We start from the raw sequence: 20,147 nt of genomic DNA on the forward strand, positions 1-20,147 counted from the left end.
ACATTAACCTTAGACAAGGGAAACAAAAGGTAAAATAAACTATTGGGACTATATCAAACTAAAAAGATTTTTCATAGCAAAGGAGCCATCAACAAAACTAAAACTTACTGAATGGAAGAAGCAATTTCCAAATGATATATCCAATAAGGGGTTAATATGGAAAATATATATTTTTTAAACTCATAGAACTCAACACCAAGGAAACCCCACAAATAATCCTATTAAAAACGGGCAGGCAATATAAGCACTTTTCCAAAGATACACAGATAGTCAAGAAACACATGAAAGGATGTTCAACATCACTAATTATCAGGAAAGTATAAATCAAAATCACTATGAGATAACACCTCACACCAGTCAGAATGGCTAGTATCAAAAAGATAAGAAATAACAAGTGTTGGGGAGGATGTAGAGAAAAGCGAACCTCGTGCACTATTGGTGGGCGTATAAATTGGTGCAGCCACTATGAAAAACAGTATGAAGTTTCTGCAGAAAACTAAAAATAGAATTACCATATGACCCAGTAATTCCACTACTGGTATTTACCTGAAGAAAACAAAAACACTCATTTGTAAAGATACATACACCCCTAAGTTTATTGCAGCATTATTTACAATAGCCAAGATATGGAAGCAACCTAAGAGTCCATCAACAGATGAATTGATAAAGATGTGGTACACACACACACACACACACACACGAGTACAGGCACACAGGCTTGGTGGAATATTACTCATCCATAAGAAGAATAAAATCTTGCCATTCACAAAAACATGGATGGACCTAGAAGGCATTATACTAAGTGAAACAAGCCAAACAAATACCATAATATTTTGCTATATATGCAATATAAAAAACAAAACAGGGGCATCTGGGTGGCTCAGTTGGTTAAGTGTCCAACTCTTGACTCTGGCTTAGGTCATGATCTTACAGTTCATGAGATCAAGCCCCGCATTGGGTTCTGTGCTGACAGCACGAAGCATATTTGGGATTCCCTCTCTCCCTCTCTCTCTACCCCTCCTCTCTCTCTCTCTCTTTCAATAAATAAATGTTTAAAAGTGAACAAAAAACAGAAATAGACTCATAAATACAGAGAACAAACTGGTGATTGTGGGAGGATGGGCAAAACAGGTGAAGGGGATTAAGAGGCATAAACTTCTAGTTATAGAATAAATAAGCCACAGGGATGAAAAGTACAGCATAGGGTATATAGTTAATAATATTGTAATAATTTAACATGGTGATGGATGGTAACTACACTTCATATGGTGAGTATTTCATAATGTATATAATTGTCAAATCACTGTGTTATACGCCTAAAACTAATATTTTATGTCAACTATACTTCAATAAAAAGCATTCATAAAAAAGCAGAATATTGTTGCAGGTGTAAAAGCCATAGTAAGCAAAGTTTTAGGTGGTATATGTTGTCTAGAAATATCTATTTAATTGTTATTTGGCTTATATGATTTATATTTTAAGAGATAATAAAATGTCAGTCATTAACAGGTCATTTCCATCTCATGGAATTTCACAGACCCCATAATAAAATTTCAGGATTTTTTCTCAGTTTCATTGGTGGGGCCTGTAATGCCACTACTGGAAATGAGGCTTAAAATATAAGATCATGAACTGCAGATGGGAAAGCAAAGAATAAACTCATAAAATATTTTAAGTCTGTACATTTATGGTGCAGGTATCATCAAGTGATGTGGTTCCTGTAGTGAATAAAACACTAGATACAACAATAAAAGCATGGTGTTTTAACCCTAGCTCTGTCACAATTTAACCCAGTGTTCATTAGGCCTCAACTTCTCCATTTCTAATGAACAGATTGGGCTTGAAGTCTAAGAATTCAATATATGTACATAAAGTGATTAAGAATGTTAAGACAAAGACACAAATGAGCAACTTTTGAAATTGGACCCTTCAGAATTTCTTTTACAAGATTCCTGTCTTCTATTTCTTAGCTTATACATTTATATTTTATCATTCATGCTATTGCTTTCAACAGAGTTTACAAATGACCAGTTGGATAAACAGTTTTATTCCTCTTTAGCCCACACTCACCTCCACTCCACCTTTCATGTTGTCACTGACACTCACAGAGGTTACTCATAAATTGCTCAACAGTTTCACTTCCTTGGGGTAGAAACTTGCACTTGAGCTGTGTATGATAATGCTCATAAGTGTATCCTGATTTCTTATCTGTAGATATTTTCCTAAGAAAATAATCCAATTCTAGAATGGATTGAAGATAGTGTTCTGTTAAATAAAATACAAAACACCAAACTATATTTTGCCCTGTATATTATCCATTTAATCCAACTAAACTTTGAAGTAAATACTGTTTTTTCCATTTTACAAAGAAATGGCCATTTAAAATAGACCACATGAGTGACTCACTAAACTGACCAGTTGTGGGTTTGTGGTTTAAACCTCAACTTTTCCTACTATTGAACCCATATTTTCCCAATGCTTGTTTAAAGAACCAGGGCCAGCTGGAAGTTAATAATTCTAAGTTAAATCAGTGTCTTCCTAGATGCCTGCCTTTTGAAATATTAGAATCTTTACAGTATTATTTGACCATTGAGACTCCCACATCACCACATAGCTCTTAGTCACTTTGGTCGGATGTTGTAGTAAGAAAGAAGCCATACCTTTTGTTACATTCCTATCATACTACAAAGAGAACAAGAGTTTCCCTGTATCTTTGCCATGTCTGGATTAATTTTCTGAAGAAGGTCAATGTACTCTCCTTTCAAACCTACAGGCTGGAGTGCTGACTGTAATTTCCCACTATCACCACTATACAGAGAATTCTAGTAGATATAATGTCATGTTTAGACATGAAATTGCAATGCTAGAGCTATAGGTCTCAAAGAGAACTTGGTACTCTTTTTTTTTTTTCCTCCTGATACCCTTCTTGCTATGACCTATTACAAAATGGATTCCTGAGGGACTGAGCATGGATTGAAAGGTTGGATGAAACATTAAATGACTATCAAATCTGGAACTACAGACAGATCAGATTTTTCTGGACACAAGGCTCATGCCTGGTACTTACATGGGCCAAAAATTGAATGAAAGGGAAATCAACTAGAAAACGTTCAGAATTTTACTCATCATTAAGCCAGCATAGGTATAGAAATGCCATACTGGCTGGTATGTTAGCAAATGCTCCCCAAATTGGTTCTCAGAGTGCTGGACTGGCAGTTGGTTTCTGCAGACACCTCTCCCACCAGCTTCTGTCTGGGAGGCATTGAGCATCATAGGTACAGGGGCAAGCATCCCAACTGCCAGAATGAGGGGTGGATGGAAGTAGGCAACTCACTAAATGAAGCCCCTAGAGCAGTCACAATTAAGAACTACAATGTCTCTTAAACAAGATAATGAGCATACTTGTACTTTCAAATTATGTTGCAAATGTATACTAATGTATTTTAAGAACTTGAGATGTTTTTAGAACAATAGTTTCTTCATTCAGGGGGAAAAAAGAGTGAGGATGGCATGCTATTGAAGCATGTATGCATTAACATGCTCTGGTTTAGTGAAAAGTATGGGTTTTTGTGTGTGATACTTCATCAGTCTTGTCACATAGAGATTCATGTAAAAGTTATTTAAAATTCAGTTAGATGCAGGTCATTGTCAATCCATTGGACTGTGGGCTGCTCAAGGGCAAGGACTATGGTTAATTTATTGTCTTGAACCCTATTAATGATGCTTAGAACATAGGAGGTCCTGCATAAATAAGCAATAAACGGAGCTTAGGTGACCTCAAAGAGGTCAGAGCTTTCAGCCACTCTTGGTAGAGTTCAGCAGCATTGCATAGATATACAGAGGGAGGCTTTGTGGTCTCAACTGAGTCTGAATCCCAGCTCTTCTGCTCACTAGCTGTATGACCTTGGGTAAGGTACTTATCCTTTCTGAGCATCGATTTTTCCATCTGTAAAGGGGCTGTACTGGGGCGCCTGGGTGGCTCAGTCGGTTAAGCATCCAACTTCGGCTCAGGTCATGAACTCACTTTTGTGAGTTTGAGCCCTCCATCAGCTGTGCTGACAGCTCAGAACCTGGAGCCTGCTTCGGTTTCTGTGTCTCCCTCTCTCTCTGCCTCTCCTCTGCTCACGCTCCATCTCTCTCTCTCTCTCTCAAAAATAAAGATTAAAAAAATTTTTAAGTGGCTGTACTAATTTACCCACTGCATGCGGTGAAGAATTAAATAACACTGGTAGTAGGGATCAATCATTCCAATAGCAAAAAAAAATCTTTTTTAGATTTTTTAAACATTTCCTAAAAAGGTACAGTTTCCGTAAAGGATTGAAAATCCTGGGCCAGTTAAAACAAAAGAGTGGAGAAACCATCTTTCTATGCAGTATGTTTTGAGCGGGTTTACCCACTAATTTTCATGAATCCCTCATCTACACTGACTTTCTGACTATTCTTAGAGTTGGTGAAATTCACCAGTACATAGCATTTAAGAAATAAAAAAGCTGACCCATTCAGGGACATGGCAGGTGACCTTGACCATTTTTTCTTTTAATTATTTAACAGAGGGTGAGGGAATACCAGAGAGAAATGAAGCACAATGTTGAACCTGCCTTTGGCAAAATCTACTAACATCTCTAGCAAGTGTTCTGGCCATGCTGGTCTCAATTTCCAGTGATTTCTCAAGTAAATTTTAACTACAGAATTATTTTCCCTCTTCCTCTTCATCCCCTGTCCCTCACCAAAAACATCCTCCTAAGGAATTCTACTAAGTAGAATGTTTAAGAACCTGGGATATGTGACCTGTTCAATCTGATTTCAAATCCTCTATTTCTCTTACTGCTTGGGAGGGCTTGGACAAGTTACCTAATTTCCTTGAGTTACAGTTCTCTTATCTCTGAAAGGAGGGTAGTTGATCATATCTACTTGGAGGTTTTTATGGGGATTAAGAAAGAAGTTTTATAGAAATTACCAGGGGCAGTTTGTTGTACATAGTATGTTTTCAATAAATAAATCATGTTATTAATTGTCCCACTGAATAACTGTGATGTCTTAAATTAAGCAGCATTTATTCCTAAAGAAATGTTCAGTGAGGATACTCGTTCTTAAGAAGAAATAAGCATCTCTTTTTCTTAGTCCCAGACAGAATGGAGACTGGCACTAATGCTGACTCTTGTCCTTATTCTTGCACCCACACTTGCAATCATGAGAACACATTGAATATTTTGAAAGGAAAAGATAATTTTCTTAAAATATGTTTCTAAATCCCTACATGAATTTTAATTGCAAAATGTTTCCCATCCTATATTCTCCATATAAGAGTCTAACTTTTGGGGCTCCTGGGTGGCTCAGTCAGTTGTATCTAACTCTTGATTTTGGCTCAGGTCATGATCCTAGGATGGTGACATCAAGCCCTGCATCTGGATCTGCACTGGGCATGGAGACTGCTTAAGCTTCTCATTCTCATTCTCTCTCTCTCTCTCTCTCTCTCTCTCTCTCTCTCTCTTTCTCTCTCTCTCTCCCCTGCCCCTCCCCACTCTTTCTTAAAAAAAAATTTTAAATAAACAAACAAACAAATAAATAAAAGTTTAACTTTTGATCTCAAGAAAAGTGAAAGCATTGAGTTTAGCCTGCTTGACTCTCTCACAAACCCACAATGACTTAAAGATTGTCAAACGAGCAGGCTTTTATTGACTTTAGGTGAAAATGCATTAATCCAAATTCCATTTTCCTGTGCCTTCCACTGAGTATAACTTTCATTTTCCTTTCATTTGTACATTTAGCCTTGATCTTTTAATATCAGGTTCCCCCAGAGAGTAGCAAAAACAAAAACAAAAACAAAACAAAACAACCTGTTGCTTTAATAATACCCTTGATTTTGACCAGCTTGTCATCCTCATCAAGTCCTGATGACAAAATCTGATCCCAGGGACCCAGGACTGAAAGGCAAGAATTGAGTCACACTCCCAGCCTTACCCCATCTGGGGCTGAGATCAATGATTCAATGATTCGGGTTTGTTTTGTTTTGTTTTGTTTTGTTTTTCATTTCTCAGCTTCCTTACTGGCACAAAGATATATACATCTTTAGGCCTTAGCTTTATGACATGACTCTGGAACTTCAGATCTAGAGGAAGCCTTATAGGTAATTGTTAAAGTGATGACAATGATGCTTTGGATATGTGCTGCACTCCCAACATGTTATAAAGCATTTTCACATCCATTATCTCATTTGATTCTCCCCACACCTCTATGAGAAAGGACTCCCGCTAATGCCATGCACATCTTACTGACAGAAACTAAAACACAAAGGGATAAAAGGATTTGATCAAGGTAATGCAGCAAGTTAGATGCAGACTGTGAGTGGAACCTGGGTTTTAAAACTCTTATTCTAGTTTTTCTGTCACCACTCCATAAGATTCTAACTAATAATGTAGACTTATGCTATCAGCACTGCTAAGCCACATATGACTTATTTCTCAGACAGCACTGAATGCAACATCTTCTGCCAACATAGAAATAGAAATAGGTCATCTTCTTAACTCAGTCATTCTTTCTCTTTGGTTTTTATTTTTCTTCATTTTATTTTACCACAATATCTGATACATGGGAAAGGACCTTCCCATAAACATTTGAGTTATAGAACTTAACAGAGAGACTTGAGAGAGTCTGTTGGAATGAAATCTGGAAGCCAATTATTAGATGCTTCATTTCCTATGAAACTAGTTGGGAGACCTTAGGCTGGCCATGTCACTTCCATGGACTTTCTTTTTAATATGAGAAATAAGGACACTTTGAGTAGGCAATTCTGGAGTCTCTTTGACTTACATGTTTTTGTCTTTATTACATAACTGCAGCATTGAATATTACTGGTACTGTGGAATGGAAAATAATGAATTTCTCTGACACATTTAGCGTGCGTGTGTTTGTGTGTGAGTTTGAGTGTGTGTGTGTGTGTGTGTGTGTGTGTTAGAGACCCCAATCTGGTCATGGCCAATCAAATCAACAAGTCCACTTAACATCCATTTCCTAAATCTTTCCAAAGTCACTTTATGGGACAGCTATTAAAAGAGCACTCCCACACACACATCTGCCCTTTTTGGACAAAATTCAGCCTTCTTTCTTTTTTTAGTCTAAATTTAAGGTTACAAAAGCAAGCAGAAGTGAATCATTGCATCAATAACTATCTTCTATGACCTTTCAATAAATTATAAATCACTTTTCTTTTCTCAGTCATTAAATATGCCTGAAATCATCATGCAGAAATATGTGAATTTCAAAGGTTAGGGAAAGGAATGAGAAAGAGGGGAAAATACAATTATATTATGATCATGTTGTCCTCTATTTCCGAAGCTATTCACAATTTTCTAGGCATTTTCAGATACTCATACCAACTCTTGTAGGGCAATTATAATTCTTCCATTTTACAGATAAACAAAGTGAGGTCTGACAGGTTAAATGACTTGATCGGATATATAAACCTATTAATAAAGTCAGCTAGGACTTAAGGCGAGCTCATATCACCCTTAGCCAAGTATTCTTTCCTTTCAACTTTTACTTAAAGTCATGTTTTACTAATATAGTATACATGTCATTTTGTATAGAGTTTTGAGTCATAGAAAATACTTCTAGTAATAGAAAGCATTTTAACTAGCCTTGTTCAAGATGCTCCTGTTACTTCCTCATTCCTATCTTTGTAAAGAAAAACTGACTCTAATTTGATATATCCAATTATCAACATTCTAAACGTTGCCATCAACTTGAATAGTGGAACATATTAGGTTGTTATGGTATGCCGGGGCATGAGGTACCTTGAAAGCATGTGCCCTTTATTGTATACTACACACACACACACACACACACACACACACACACCTGTTGATGTGAATAGCTTTTTTCCTTAATAAAAAGGAAATTGCTATTTTCTACAAATGAGACCCCCCCCCAAAAAATGCTATGGGTCAGTCTCAGAGCACAAGTTCAAACCCTGTCTCTGCCACTTCCTAGCTACGTGATCATAGAAATGAAAATAAGGTCAGCCTTCTAAAGCTGTTGCAGGTATATATTTAATAAACCTTGTAAAATCCTTAGCACTGAGCCTGGCATACAGGAAATGCCCAATAAAACCTGGCTTGAACATTCTCATCATCATCCTCATCACCACTACCACCCCCTCATTATCAACACTACTCATCTGTGCGTAGATTAATAGGAGCAGATCTTTAGGACCAAAATATCTCCTATTACTCACTTATTTGGCGTCAGCCAGTGAAATGAAAATTCCATTTTATATTAGCTTCATTTTAGATAAATGGCCAGGGAACAGTGACTTGGGGACACAGATTCTTGTTGATTAGTTGTAATTGTACTGATAACTAGCCACGCAAAAATGTTTTAATTATTGTTATCCTATACTTCATGTGCTTCACCTATAGAATAGAGGGACAGAATTAATTTTAAGAATGTTTGTAAAGGAAAGTGTTAAAATTATAGCTTTATTGTTAAGATTAAATAAAATGATTCCAATTTTACTTGAAACTACTGTATTTATACTTTTTTCTTATACAAGACTACTACAGATTTTTTATCATGACAAAATAACAGCAATCAAGACAGCCTGACCTTTTCATTATTTTGTGACCATTCTTTATTAAATCATGTTCAATTACTTCCTCCTAGTGACAAGAGGATGATGCTAGTTTATTGTTTCTTAGAAGTTACACTGCCTAATATCTGTAAAATTTGATTTAGTATGGGACCAATATTTACGGACTTGTTTTTCAATGTAATTAATAAAGCTGTCCCAGAAGTATAGCAGGGAAAATCCTGCCCATGTTTATAAAATGTGACAGTTCATATCACCCTACAATCATTTCCATGTTAATATTGTATCTTTTCATCTGCTCTTTCTGAAGCCAATTTTACATAAATAGGAAATCATGGCTGGGTCATTGACAAAATAAGCAAGCTTGACCAAAACAGTCTCTTTTAAAGAGAATAATTCTCAGAATCAGAGACATTTTAAAAACTGGTTTCTATTTTCTTTGAGAGTTCATCATTCCTCCCCCTTGCTAGTGGGTTTTTTCCCTGCCATATCATCTCAAGCTACACCTGCTCACCTGGCCAGGCGATGGGCCATGTACAGCAGAAAGGATTATAATAATGGTAAATTTTGGTTATGACTTGGCAGTCCAAATATTTGTTATCTCTTTCTACCAAGTCTTTCCCTACAAAGGCCTTGCCCAGTGACCCTTTGTGTAAGAGAAGCATGCATTCTACCCCATGGGCAACAGGCTTGACTATGTGACTTGCTTTGGCAAAAGAATATGAGCCAAATCACTTATGTTTATCAAAGCAGGAAGTTTAAGAATCATTTTATTCTTCTATTGCCCCCTCAGCCAATAGAATAGTATGCCAAAGAATGGAATATATTTTTTTTCAGCTTTAAATCACTGATATTTGAGGGCTATTGCTACCATAGCATAATCTAGCTTAAACTGACCAATATAGTCCAATTCTGCCATACACAGATGCACAGATGAAAGCTGGACAGGAAGCTGTCTGTTTAGTGACCTACTCTATGATTTGGACAAGGTCTTTGTCCTCATTGGATACTTTTCTACAAGATTGGTTATACATAATCATCTCACCTGGAAAATGAACATCACATTATAGAAATACTGTGAAAAGTTAATGAGGTGATTTATATAGAGAGAGCTTACAAATGCTAGTACATCATATTATTTTAGAAGTAGTAGATCAATACTATTTTAAGGGATCACCAATTCTCACCACAATATCCATTAGCCAAATTTATACAATTAAGCTCTTAAAAATAATATATTATGGTCATACTATGCACACTTGAGGGCAAGTGTTCTTTTTGTTGTAGGATACCAAGTGTCTCTTCTTTCTCCTCTCTGAAAGCCATGCCAAAGCCACTGTCTTACCTTTGCCCTCTCCTAATTTCTCATTCAGAATAAAGGTAGTTCACATCCACCCTCTCTCCCCACACCCACTGTGGGCCTATTTTTCCCATGCCAAATTCATTTTTTCAGACCTAAACTAACTTACCAACCATCTCGATGGCAACACTCTGGGCCTCTTGCCCCTATGGTTACCACTGAAGTTCTCTATACATGATAGATAAAATAGATCTGTTAATTTCTAAGTTTCATGGAATAAGAAAACATTAGGAAGTTTATACTAGGGACTTGTGGGGACATAAATGCCCACCAGAAGATTGCTTTATAACAAAACTGCCAAATATCAGGAAATATAACACAGCATCTTAGAGGTGAAAGAAGCTTCAAATTCAATATAGTCTGGGTTTTTTGTTTGTTTGTTTGTTTTTTTGAGACAGAGAAATTGAGGGCCAAAACAAAATATGACTGTTCAAGGTCATTCAACAATATGATAGTACAACCTCAAAGACAACTCTTACATAGGAATCAGGTTTTTTTTGTTTTTGTTTTTGTTTTTTTTTTGCTCTATATCCAGCTGTCTCATTTCATCTGGGATAATAAAGAACAGAGCTTTATTGCAGAACAATAATTGTATCAATCTTCAAGAAAGTACAACAGGAAAAAGTGTCAATTGGCTATGCAAGGCTGCTACTCAGTAATGTTCAGGAAAATCGCAACCAAGCTTTTATCTGCTTAGATGTGAGCTGAAAAAGACAAATACAGACAAGACTAGATGCACAGATGTCCATCTATGTAACTGCACCACTTTATGTTTATTTATATACAAATATATTTAAGTTTATTTATTTATTTTTGAGAGAGAAAGAGAGAGAGAGTGTGTGTGTTCAGAGTGCACAAACAGGCTCTACACTGTCAGAGAAGAGTCCAATGTGGAGCTTTATCCTACGAGCCACAAGATCACGACCTGAGCTGAATTCAAAAGTCAGACACTTAACCAACTGAGCCACCCAGGATTTTATTTAAAATCCATCTGCCAGGAAAGTGGATTATAGAGATAAACTAAATAAACTTAAAATTTATTTGCACTGCATATACTATATATTTATGACAAATCCAGCTGTAGAATATAAAAAAGCAAGTGAAATGTAGATTGGATAGGTTCTGGCACTTCCCTGCAAATCACTGTCTATTCTCAAGTAAACATTGGCTGAATAATAGTTTCCATGTTCATTTCTTTTTGCCTATTAAAAGTAAAAACAACAGCAACAAACAAACAAACAAACAAAAACTTCATTTCCAGGCATACATAAGTGCTCATTTGGGGATTATCTTTCATTTTCCCCAGTTTTCCACAGAGATACAGATGCACTTAGTTTTCAAAATAAGGAAACAGTAACAGAAAAAAGACCCAAAGCCCCAAAAATACAACAGGGACTTTGGTAAACTGGTAATGATGCACCTCACCTTTTCAGAAATGTCACAATCCAACTCTACTCAATCATGTTCAGATGAAAATGAAGACCCAGATGTTTAAGATGTAAATATGTTCAAGATTTTCACATGAAAATTTTCAATTGTTCAATACTGACTAAAATTAAATGAAACTCATCCATGTCTAATGATTCATGCTCTAAGCTGGAGTTGGACAAGTGGCTACCAAGTTACAACCAATGACTCTACCTCTTTGGAGTAATTTCCCTGTAAGTAAAATTACAATTGGGCTTGATCTTCAAGATTTAGCCCTAAAATTTTACCTTTCTCTATCCATCTCTTTCCACTCTCAGTACTGATACTGCGAGCAAGAAATCACTAGCTAAGAAAGTATAATCATTAGGTGGTTATAATTGATGTCCATGATTGCACTGTCTGGTTAACAAGGAGCTATTACACAGCTCATGAATTACACATTGTCTTATATGTTATGTAGCTCTTCAACACTTACCAATGAAATTCCAGGTGCTTAGTGCTTTAAGTCATGTGAGCCTAAACATACTAGAAATCATGTTTGGAAACTATTCCAGTAAACTCAGCGTTCTTGACTGAAGCTTTATCTTCTAAACAAAGCCACTTATTTATTGTACTTCAATGTTCTTATAGAGCTGATAGAGAAGCATTTAAGGGCAAATCAATTCAATTGGTGTTGGGGATGGAAGAACAACTGTAATTTTAAGAAAATGCTATTTTTAGTATTCTTTTTGTCATTATTCTGATAGATAATTCATAGCAAGGAAAAGCTAATTTTGGGGAAGATAAATTGGAAGAGAAATATGAAAAATCAAACATTTATGATGTGACTCACCTGTTAATGAGAAGCACTGTCAATTTCTTAAACAGTGGAGATATCGATATATAAAAAAAATAATTTAGTCATGTTTAAGATATTTGTCAATTATCTTTTCCTTTCACTTTCTGACCTATTTCTGCCCTTCGGGAATAGACTGTTCTTGCTTTTCTGAATTAGATAGATTACATGAGAGGTAGGTGAACATGGTAAACAAATTCTGGTCAGCCACTGCTTATATGTCCAGCAAATTCTTTTCTGAGCTGTTTAGCACTGCAATGTGTTGTGACCTTCTTAATAAACTCTTTTTGGGAAAAAAAAAGTGAAATATTAAAAAAAATTTCCTCATTGCTGTTTGCTTCCCTTTTCAGTCTCTGATATGCTTAAATTTGCATATCTATAATGCTTGAATAGCATTATTTTCTGAAAGTGCAAAAATAAGAAGAGGAAATTAGTCAATTGCATCCAACAGAGTGAAAGGAATCATTAATGAGTTTGTGTGGAGAGCATGATGTCTGTAGACTCAGTATATCTCCCATTTTATATTTTCATACTTATTTAATATTTTACATTTATTTGGGGCAGCAGCTCGACAGGAGGGCTCTAGTAGTCATATCAGTCACATGGATGAATGTGTCTTTTAAATATGGCAAAGTAGGATTTTCGATTGAATTAGGAAACACCAAAGACTTGGATAAAAATTAATGTCTTGACCTGGTTAGTTCTCACAGACTGTCACAATAAAGTATTAATCCCCAAAATTACTGTAAATAGTAGTCATACAAACCCTTTATTAGGTTTCCTTTCTTATAAGAACAAATAGCAAATACACTGGATCTGACAGTCTCTTAATTAAAACCATATTTAGATAGTGACCAATTGGTCCACTAAGCAAGTGAATAGTATTAGCTCATAGGCAGTAAACATGCTTCTGAAAAATGAAAGGCTATCATTGCTAAATTGTTTCTCACTTGTTATTGCTATATACAAATATAATTCCTATTCTTATAAGTTAACATTTTTTTGATGCATATATATAGGGCTATTGTATGACTTCATTGCATTGCTTGTGTAATATTACCTATTTTCAAGCTTAAGAATTAACTTTTTCTTTTAATTAATTCGTCTCTTTGCCTAATATATTTATGAGAGGCAATGGGATAAAAATTTGGTATCTGGATAAATAACTCTGCTTTATTGAATATCCTTGAATAAATTATTTAGCCCCTCTAAACTTAAGTTGTTTCATGTGTCAAATAGCAAAAAAATGTATTTCTTAGAGGCTTGTTGTGAGAAATAATATGATAGCACACCATGTTGCACAGATGCTAGAAACCATAAAACCCATTGTTCCTTCTTAGCACACAACTGAGCTACATTTCCCAGACTCATTTCATCATCACGGGAACATACAATATTCTTGCCAGTGGAATGTAAGCATAAATAAAGTGTATCACCTTGAAGCCAAACAATTTTCCTTAGATTTCATATGACTTCCTATGCAACCTCTCTCTATCTCTCAAGCCCTGTCTCCCCACTAGGCAAGGTCAGAGCAACCTTGGAATTTAAAATTCGGATGTGGAACTTTTTAAAATGTAATATATAAATACTGCAGGGTTACAACTGAAAGAAAGAAAAACATAAAATTTTGGGTTAACATATATACCATCATATGTCACTAAAAACAAATACATGCATGGGACTGTTATTCCCCTTAAATTAAAAATCTAAAGGAGTTTGTTTCTGCATTTGACTTGCTTTGAAAACCTATTGAAAACTTGATGGAGAACATTCTAGGAAAACTTAATTTATAAACAAAAAGGCATTCCTACATTAGGAGATCTATAGTGTAACTGTGGTGACGTCAGAGGTTTTGGATAGGTCTAAGAACAAGGATTTCAAAGAAGCATCTAGTAAAATGCATTCATCTTATTATAAGCAAGGAACTTTCATCCCAGAGATGGCTATTCCTGGCCCAGCTCTCTTTACGTTATTCTTATGTTTTCTTCTATTGAAACCAAACTTAATTTTTTTTTCTAAATCAAAGCTTAAAAATAAAATAAAACTCAATTACTATGAAGTTTTCCATGGATTTATTTTAAGACATTACATTTCTTCAACTAGTTTGAAAGTATATTTTTGACTAAAATGAACTCACAGCTTACTGTGACCCAAAGTCACAGGAGACTGTGAGATGAATGCACAGTTGTTTCTCTCCTACCAACTAGGTTTCTGAATTTTTTTGTTTATTTCAACCTCTTCAGAAAAAAAAATACTGTTAACTTGTATCTTTTTTCCCCCTTTTCTTTCCCTTAAAATAGTTCACCTCCATTATGAGTAAAGTTTTCAAAAGTGTCTCCCTGGTTTGCCAAAGACATCTAAATTAAAACACATCGTGGAAGGTGGGAGCTTTTCTTTTTTTTTTTCTACTTGGATAATTATTTGACCAATACATATAGGCTGATACAGGTAGAGAAGGTTGGATTTGAGCTTGGTATTAAATAAGGAATATAGGACACAAAGACATGAAGTACGTACTACCTATACAGAACACCTCAGGGGGTTAAGGGTATGGGGGAAGAATAGTGGTCAAGCTTTGAAAGTATAGGGTAAATTTTAAATATTTTAGAAATGAAGCAATGAACATGGACTCTATCCACAGAGCTGGTATTTCTAAAATTGTAGTCTGACCGGTACTGTTGGAAAGTAAGGTAAACTTAGTGATACAGGGACTTTTTATTTTAATATTTATGTATTTCTTATAATAGAAATTAGGAAAATACAATAAGCACATGGAATCCTAACCAAAATGGTGAATTAAAGACAAAAAAGTAAATAATATCTAATGTTCATGGGTTCACCAAAAAATTTATGAGGATTTTCATGAAACACTGAAGTTTGCATCCTAAAGAAAATATGGAAGCTTTCATGGTATTCTAACATGGGAAGAATGTGATACATTCTTTGTGATTCAGAATGATGGCACTTGGATCACAGATTCTCCTAAGAAACTTATTTGCCCACTTTTGTAGCCCACACATCAGGATAAGAACATGAAGGAAAAAAGTTCTGCCTGATACTAAAAATCATGTAGATAATTTGGTGAACTGGTAATGGCAACATGACCAGAAAGAACAAAGTCTTCTACTTCAGAGTAAACAATGAGTAATGAGAATATACATAATAGAATTCTGCACTGCTTATTAAATTGAGAGAAATTTTGCAGGTTTATCAATATAATTGTCATAAACAATCAATTCTACAATTGCTACTCATCAACAACTCTAGGCAAGCCACTATACTAATAACATCATGGGTACAAAGATGATTAAAAGAAGTGAATTTTGTGAAATTTGTGATTTATTGGAATGAGGGGGCAGAAAGGGGTAAATAAAAAGTGCCTAAGCCCTATGATCCAGCAATTGCACTATTAGGTATTTACTCAAAGGATTAAAAAAAACAGACTCAAAGGGGGTACATGAACCCCAATGTTTATAGCAGCATTATGAACAATAGCCAAACTATGGAGAGAGCCCAAATGTCCATTGACTGATGGATGAATAAAGAAGATGTTGTGTATATGTGTATATATATATATATATATATATACACACACACACACACACACACACACACACACAATGGGATATTACTCAGCCATCCAAAATAATGAAATCTTGCCATTTGCACTGATGGAGATGGAGCTAGAGTGTATTATGCTAAGCGAGAAAAGCCACTCAGAGAAAGACAAATACCATATGATTTCACCCAGATGTGGAATTTAAGAAACAAAACAGATGAACACATGGGAAGGGGAGGGGGGAAAAGAAGAGAGGGAAACAAACCATGAGACAGAGGGGGTGGGGGAGGGGCCAGATGACTGAGGGGTATCAAAAAGGGCACTTGTGGTGAGCACTGGGTGTTGTATGTAAGTGATGAATCACTGAATTCTAACTCCTGAAACCAATATTGCCACTGTATGTTAACTAACTAGAATTTAAATCTAAATAAATAAATAAATAAATAAATAAATAAATAAATAAAATTAGTAGGGAAAAAAGTGCCTTAAGCAACACAAAGCAGAAATTATGTCTTCATAAAGTGGGTGAAAATGCTCTGAGGGAGAGCTAATGGAATGATGACGATGATGATAATTATTAATAAGAATGTCTTCTATTACAGAGTCTTTTCTGTGTGTCAGAGAAAGTTTTAAGCATTTTTAATTGAGTGTATTACTTAATCCTCAGAACAACCCTGAAATATTGGTGATACTGAGCTTAAATATATTAAATAATTTATACAAGTTAACATTCAAACTTGAGCTGCCTGACTCCAAGAGTACACATTTAAAAATTGCTCCAAGTTGTTTTGATGAAAGGTAGTAAAGACCTCGTTGAGGAGATGCTATGCTTTTAAGCCTTAAAGTCATAAAGAAGGTAGAAAGGATTTGCGAAGCCATTCAGAGAAGAAAAATTAAGATTCAGTGTGTGTATAGGATTGGCTATTTATATTCAGAAAAATATAGTTGGATTAGTTCTGTCACAAGGTGGGAAATTATAGAAAACAATGTTGGAAAGTTTCTGAGAACAAAAGCTTGTGCTTAATTGACCTACTAAATTCTTGAAACATGGTGAAAGTTGTGTTTTCAGAAGATCCATTAGACCACAGTGGGAATAAAATAGCATAATAATTAAGACCACAAGTCTAGGAGCAAATCACTTGAACTCATAGCCCAGGTTTTGTAACTGATCCCTGCAGTAAATGAGCCTCTAGAAGTCTGTTTCCTCATCCACAGTGATACCTTGGGTGTGATGTGTAGGAAATAGGACCATGGCTATGAGAATTCAACTAGGTTGTTTGGATTAAAAGTTTGCTACAGTACATGTAGTTAGTGCTCAGTAAGCGCTAGCTTTTATGATTAATGTGTAAAAGATAGACTGTGGAAGAGAGAGACTGACAGCAGGGACATAACTTAATAGGCTACCAACACAGTCCAGATGGGAACAGACAAATCCTGAACTAGGACAGGGGCATTGGCAACAGAAAAGAGGACAGTTACACAAGATGCTTTAGAGGCATAAGTGCCTTTGTGATTCATTAGAGGTGGGAGGTAGAGACATGACTCTAACTGTTCACGCCTGGCTCACTGAGACAATGATGGTGCTATTCCCAGATGCAGAGCAATTATAAAGACATCATGGTTTGGAGGAAAAATCATGGATGCAGAATCTGTTTTGATATATTGACTGTGAACTAAAGATGTTCTTCAAGTCATATCCATCTACCACCAAGGCAATATTATTCTCAAGTATGATACAGATGTGACTGGTGGGAAATTAAGAAGGTTCAGGTGGTGTGAGCAAAGGTTGTCACTGATGACATTGAATTACATGGTGAGAAGATTCTTTCCTGAGAAATGGTCCTTCTACTCTTCTGTTTACATCAATGAAATGTTTTACTTTGGTGCCAGCTGCAATTTCCCATTTCTCAAATATCTTTCCTTCCCTCATTTTCAATATACTCAGTCTGCAGAACACTAATATATGCACTTAAAATTTAAGAACATTTGTTTGCTTTTCATTGTATTTTTGCATCAACTTCTATTGTGTCAAATGCTTCTGCTTTTTCATTATGGCCCTAATATGAACTTTCTTTTTAAAAATTCATTTTACTAAAAACAATAATGAATCAATTTAAAGAAAAAAATACTAAGGAATCAGCAGTATAGTCACCACCTGAATATAATAAAGTCATGAGAGGTGGGCTTGAATGAATGAAGGTTAGAAAGCCTTGCAGTAAGCTAGGTCAGATATTAGGCGATATTCTCACCCAGTTTTGACCAAGGCTTCTTAAACTCATATACATTTATGGTAAGTCTAGGAGAAAATCACATTGTAATAATGTATTTAAAAGGAGTATAAATTTAAAAGGAGTATAAATTTGATCTGATAATTTCCCAAGAAAGCTGTTTTTATAACTTCCTTGTAGATATTAACTAGTTGTAAAGCTCTGCTTTGAAGGTAAGAATGGCATCAGAAATCAAACAAAAGGTCATGCAGAAACTTCGAGTCATTACAAAATCAACTGTCATGAGAATCAGGCTGCCTCTCAGCATTGGTGTTAAGTTTCCATTCAGTCCTTTCTCTTCACAAATACAACTAAGATGGCGCTGCACACAAAATACAAACCAACAAGAGCAGGGAGTGAACAACAAGACCAACAGGGAGGCTAACCACTGTATTAAAATTCACAAATGATGCAATCAATTAAATCATGCTACTCAGTAACTAATCTGATATCAATGCAGTCTTGCTTTGATTTCCCTAGTAAGATTAATAGCTTCGTGACACCTTGGTAATATTTCTTGCCATGCTTTAAGTAAGTAGGTCATTTTCTTCTGGAAATATCTCATAATAGACAGTAAATACTCTAGATCATTCTCAAGATGAAATATTGGGGAGGGAATGATTTAGGCCCTATGATATAAAGCCAACACTTCCCTTACCACCATTTGGTTTTAATGCCCCTCTGGGCTCAAATGACTAAAAAGACTGGCTAGTCATCAGTTTTGGGGTTCTGTTTTAGGGTGCTGGAGCAATTACAGAAATATGAATATACAACACAATTTAATGCCCAATTTCTCATTCTGGAAGCATGCAGACTTAGAAATTATTTTTACACATGTTCTTCCTTTCACAGATGGAAAGCCAGTTCTAAGGCAATCCTAAATCTTTTTTAGGGACCAAATAAAAGACTGTTCTAGTACTTGATGTTCAGGATTTGCAGTGAATAAGGGAACAGAAGGCCACTTTTCAAAAATATACTCAAGCATTTCTTTGACCTTCTTTTATATTCTTTTCGCAAATTAAGAGAGTTGGAGAAATCTGCAAACACTGTTGATAATAGTGTTAAGACCAGATAGTACTTTGATTTGGAGAATGATGGTTACGAAGATATAATCTTAAATTTCTATTTTTGCATGGGTCCTTAACTTGCTTCTCTATGTATAGCAGACCAAGACCTTATTCCAAATTAGTCAACACAAAAGTATATTCTATGAATTTCAGGAAAAAAACTCAGGTTTGTGCAAATAAATCAACAGAAAACAGTTCAACTCACAGGAATATATATCAAAATACATGTCTTAATAGACATTAATCTGAGAACCCATCATTTATATTTGAAACTGGGACATATCTAACTCACTTAATTTTAAAAGGAGTAGCTGGAATAATTTGCTTGGAGTATGTACTCAACATTGCAGAGGGTTTATACTGGCCACCCAGGAGACAGATATGGTCTCTGAAATAGGTTTAAATTATACCACATGGGTTTTCAAATAAATTCAATTAATGCCATTAAAATCCATGATACTTGTTGTAAAAATAAAGATTTTGAGTTTCTCTTAAGAAATCTGAGCTCCTGACCATGTTAGGTCCCACACGCACTTGTATTAGTAAAAGCTACTATTTATTGAATGCTCGCTAAGTTCCAGGTATCATTTAAGCACTCTTCTTTTTTGTTTTTTTGTTTTTTGTTTTTTGTTTTTTCCTTTATACACACAGTATGCCTGTGAAACAGGTTTTTTGTCCACATTAGTTATCTGGCAGATTTAATCCCTGAGAAATTCAGTAATTTTCTCAATATCTATAGCTAGTAACTGATGCAGTTGGGGTTTGAAACGAGGCTTGTCCCTTATCCATGATAGAGCCAGTTCAAAATATTAAATTAGTGAATGCGGAATCAGTCCATATCCATTATGATCACATTTCTGTATTTGCAGAAAGTTAATTTTCCCTGTGTGATTACTTTAAATGCTGCTATTTTAATATACCATAAAACTTATTTCCTAAAAGAAACATTACACCTACACCTAATAAATATTGTCTGCTTTTAAAATAATTGCTAGTCATTTTTGCTTAAAGAAATTAAGCAAATAAGTTACTAATCCAATTTTA

At 35.3% G+C, this 20,147-nt stretch overlaps 1 protein-coding gene across 6 annotated transcripts in view; it reads right to left on the reverse strand.

Annotated features, from left to right (window-relative positions):
* The window catches only part of GABRG2 (gamma-aminobutyric acid type A receptor subunit gamma2), a 108,524-nt gene that overhangs the window by 43,974 nt on the left and 44,403 nt on the right, over nt 1–20,147 (reverse strand). Inside the window, exon 7 of one of the 6 annotated variants that reach the window (XM_049647831.1) lies at nt 19,031–19,033. The exons of the other annotated variants lie outside the window; for them this stretch is intronic. Coding sequence (XP_049503788.1) covers nt 19,031–19,033 — 3 coding nt within the window. The remainder of the gene's footprint in view (nt 1–19,030; nt 19,034–20,147) is intronic. 6 annotated transcript variants of the gene reach the window in all.

Source organism: Panthera uncia (genome assembly GCF_023721935.1).
Source record: "Panthera uncia isolate 11264 chromosome A1 unlocalized genomic scaffold, Puncia_PCG_1.0 HiC_scaffold_17, whole genome shotgun sequence".
Classification (NCBI taxonomy): Eukaryota; Metazoa; Chordata; class Mammalia; order Carnivora; family Felidae; genus Panthera; species Panthera uncia.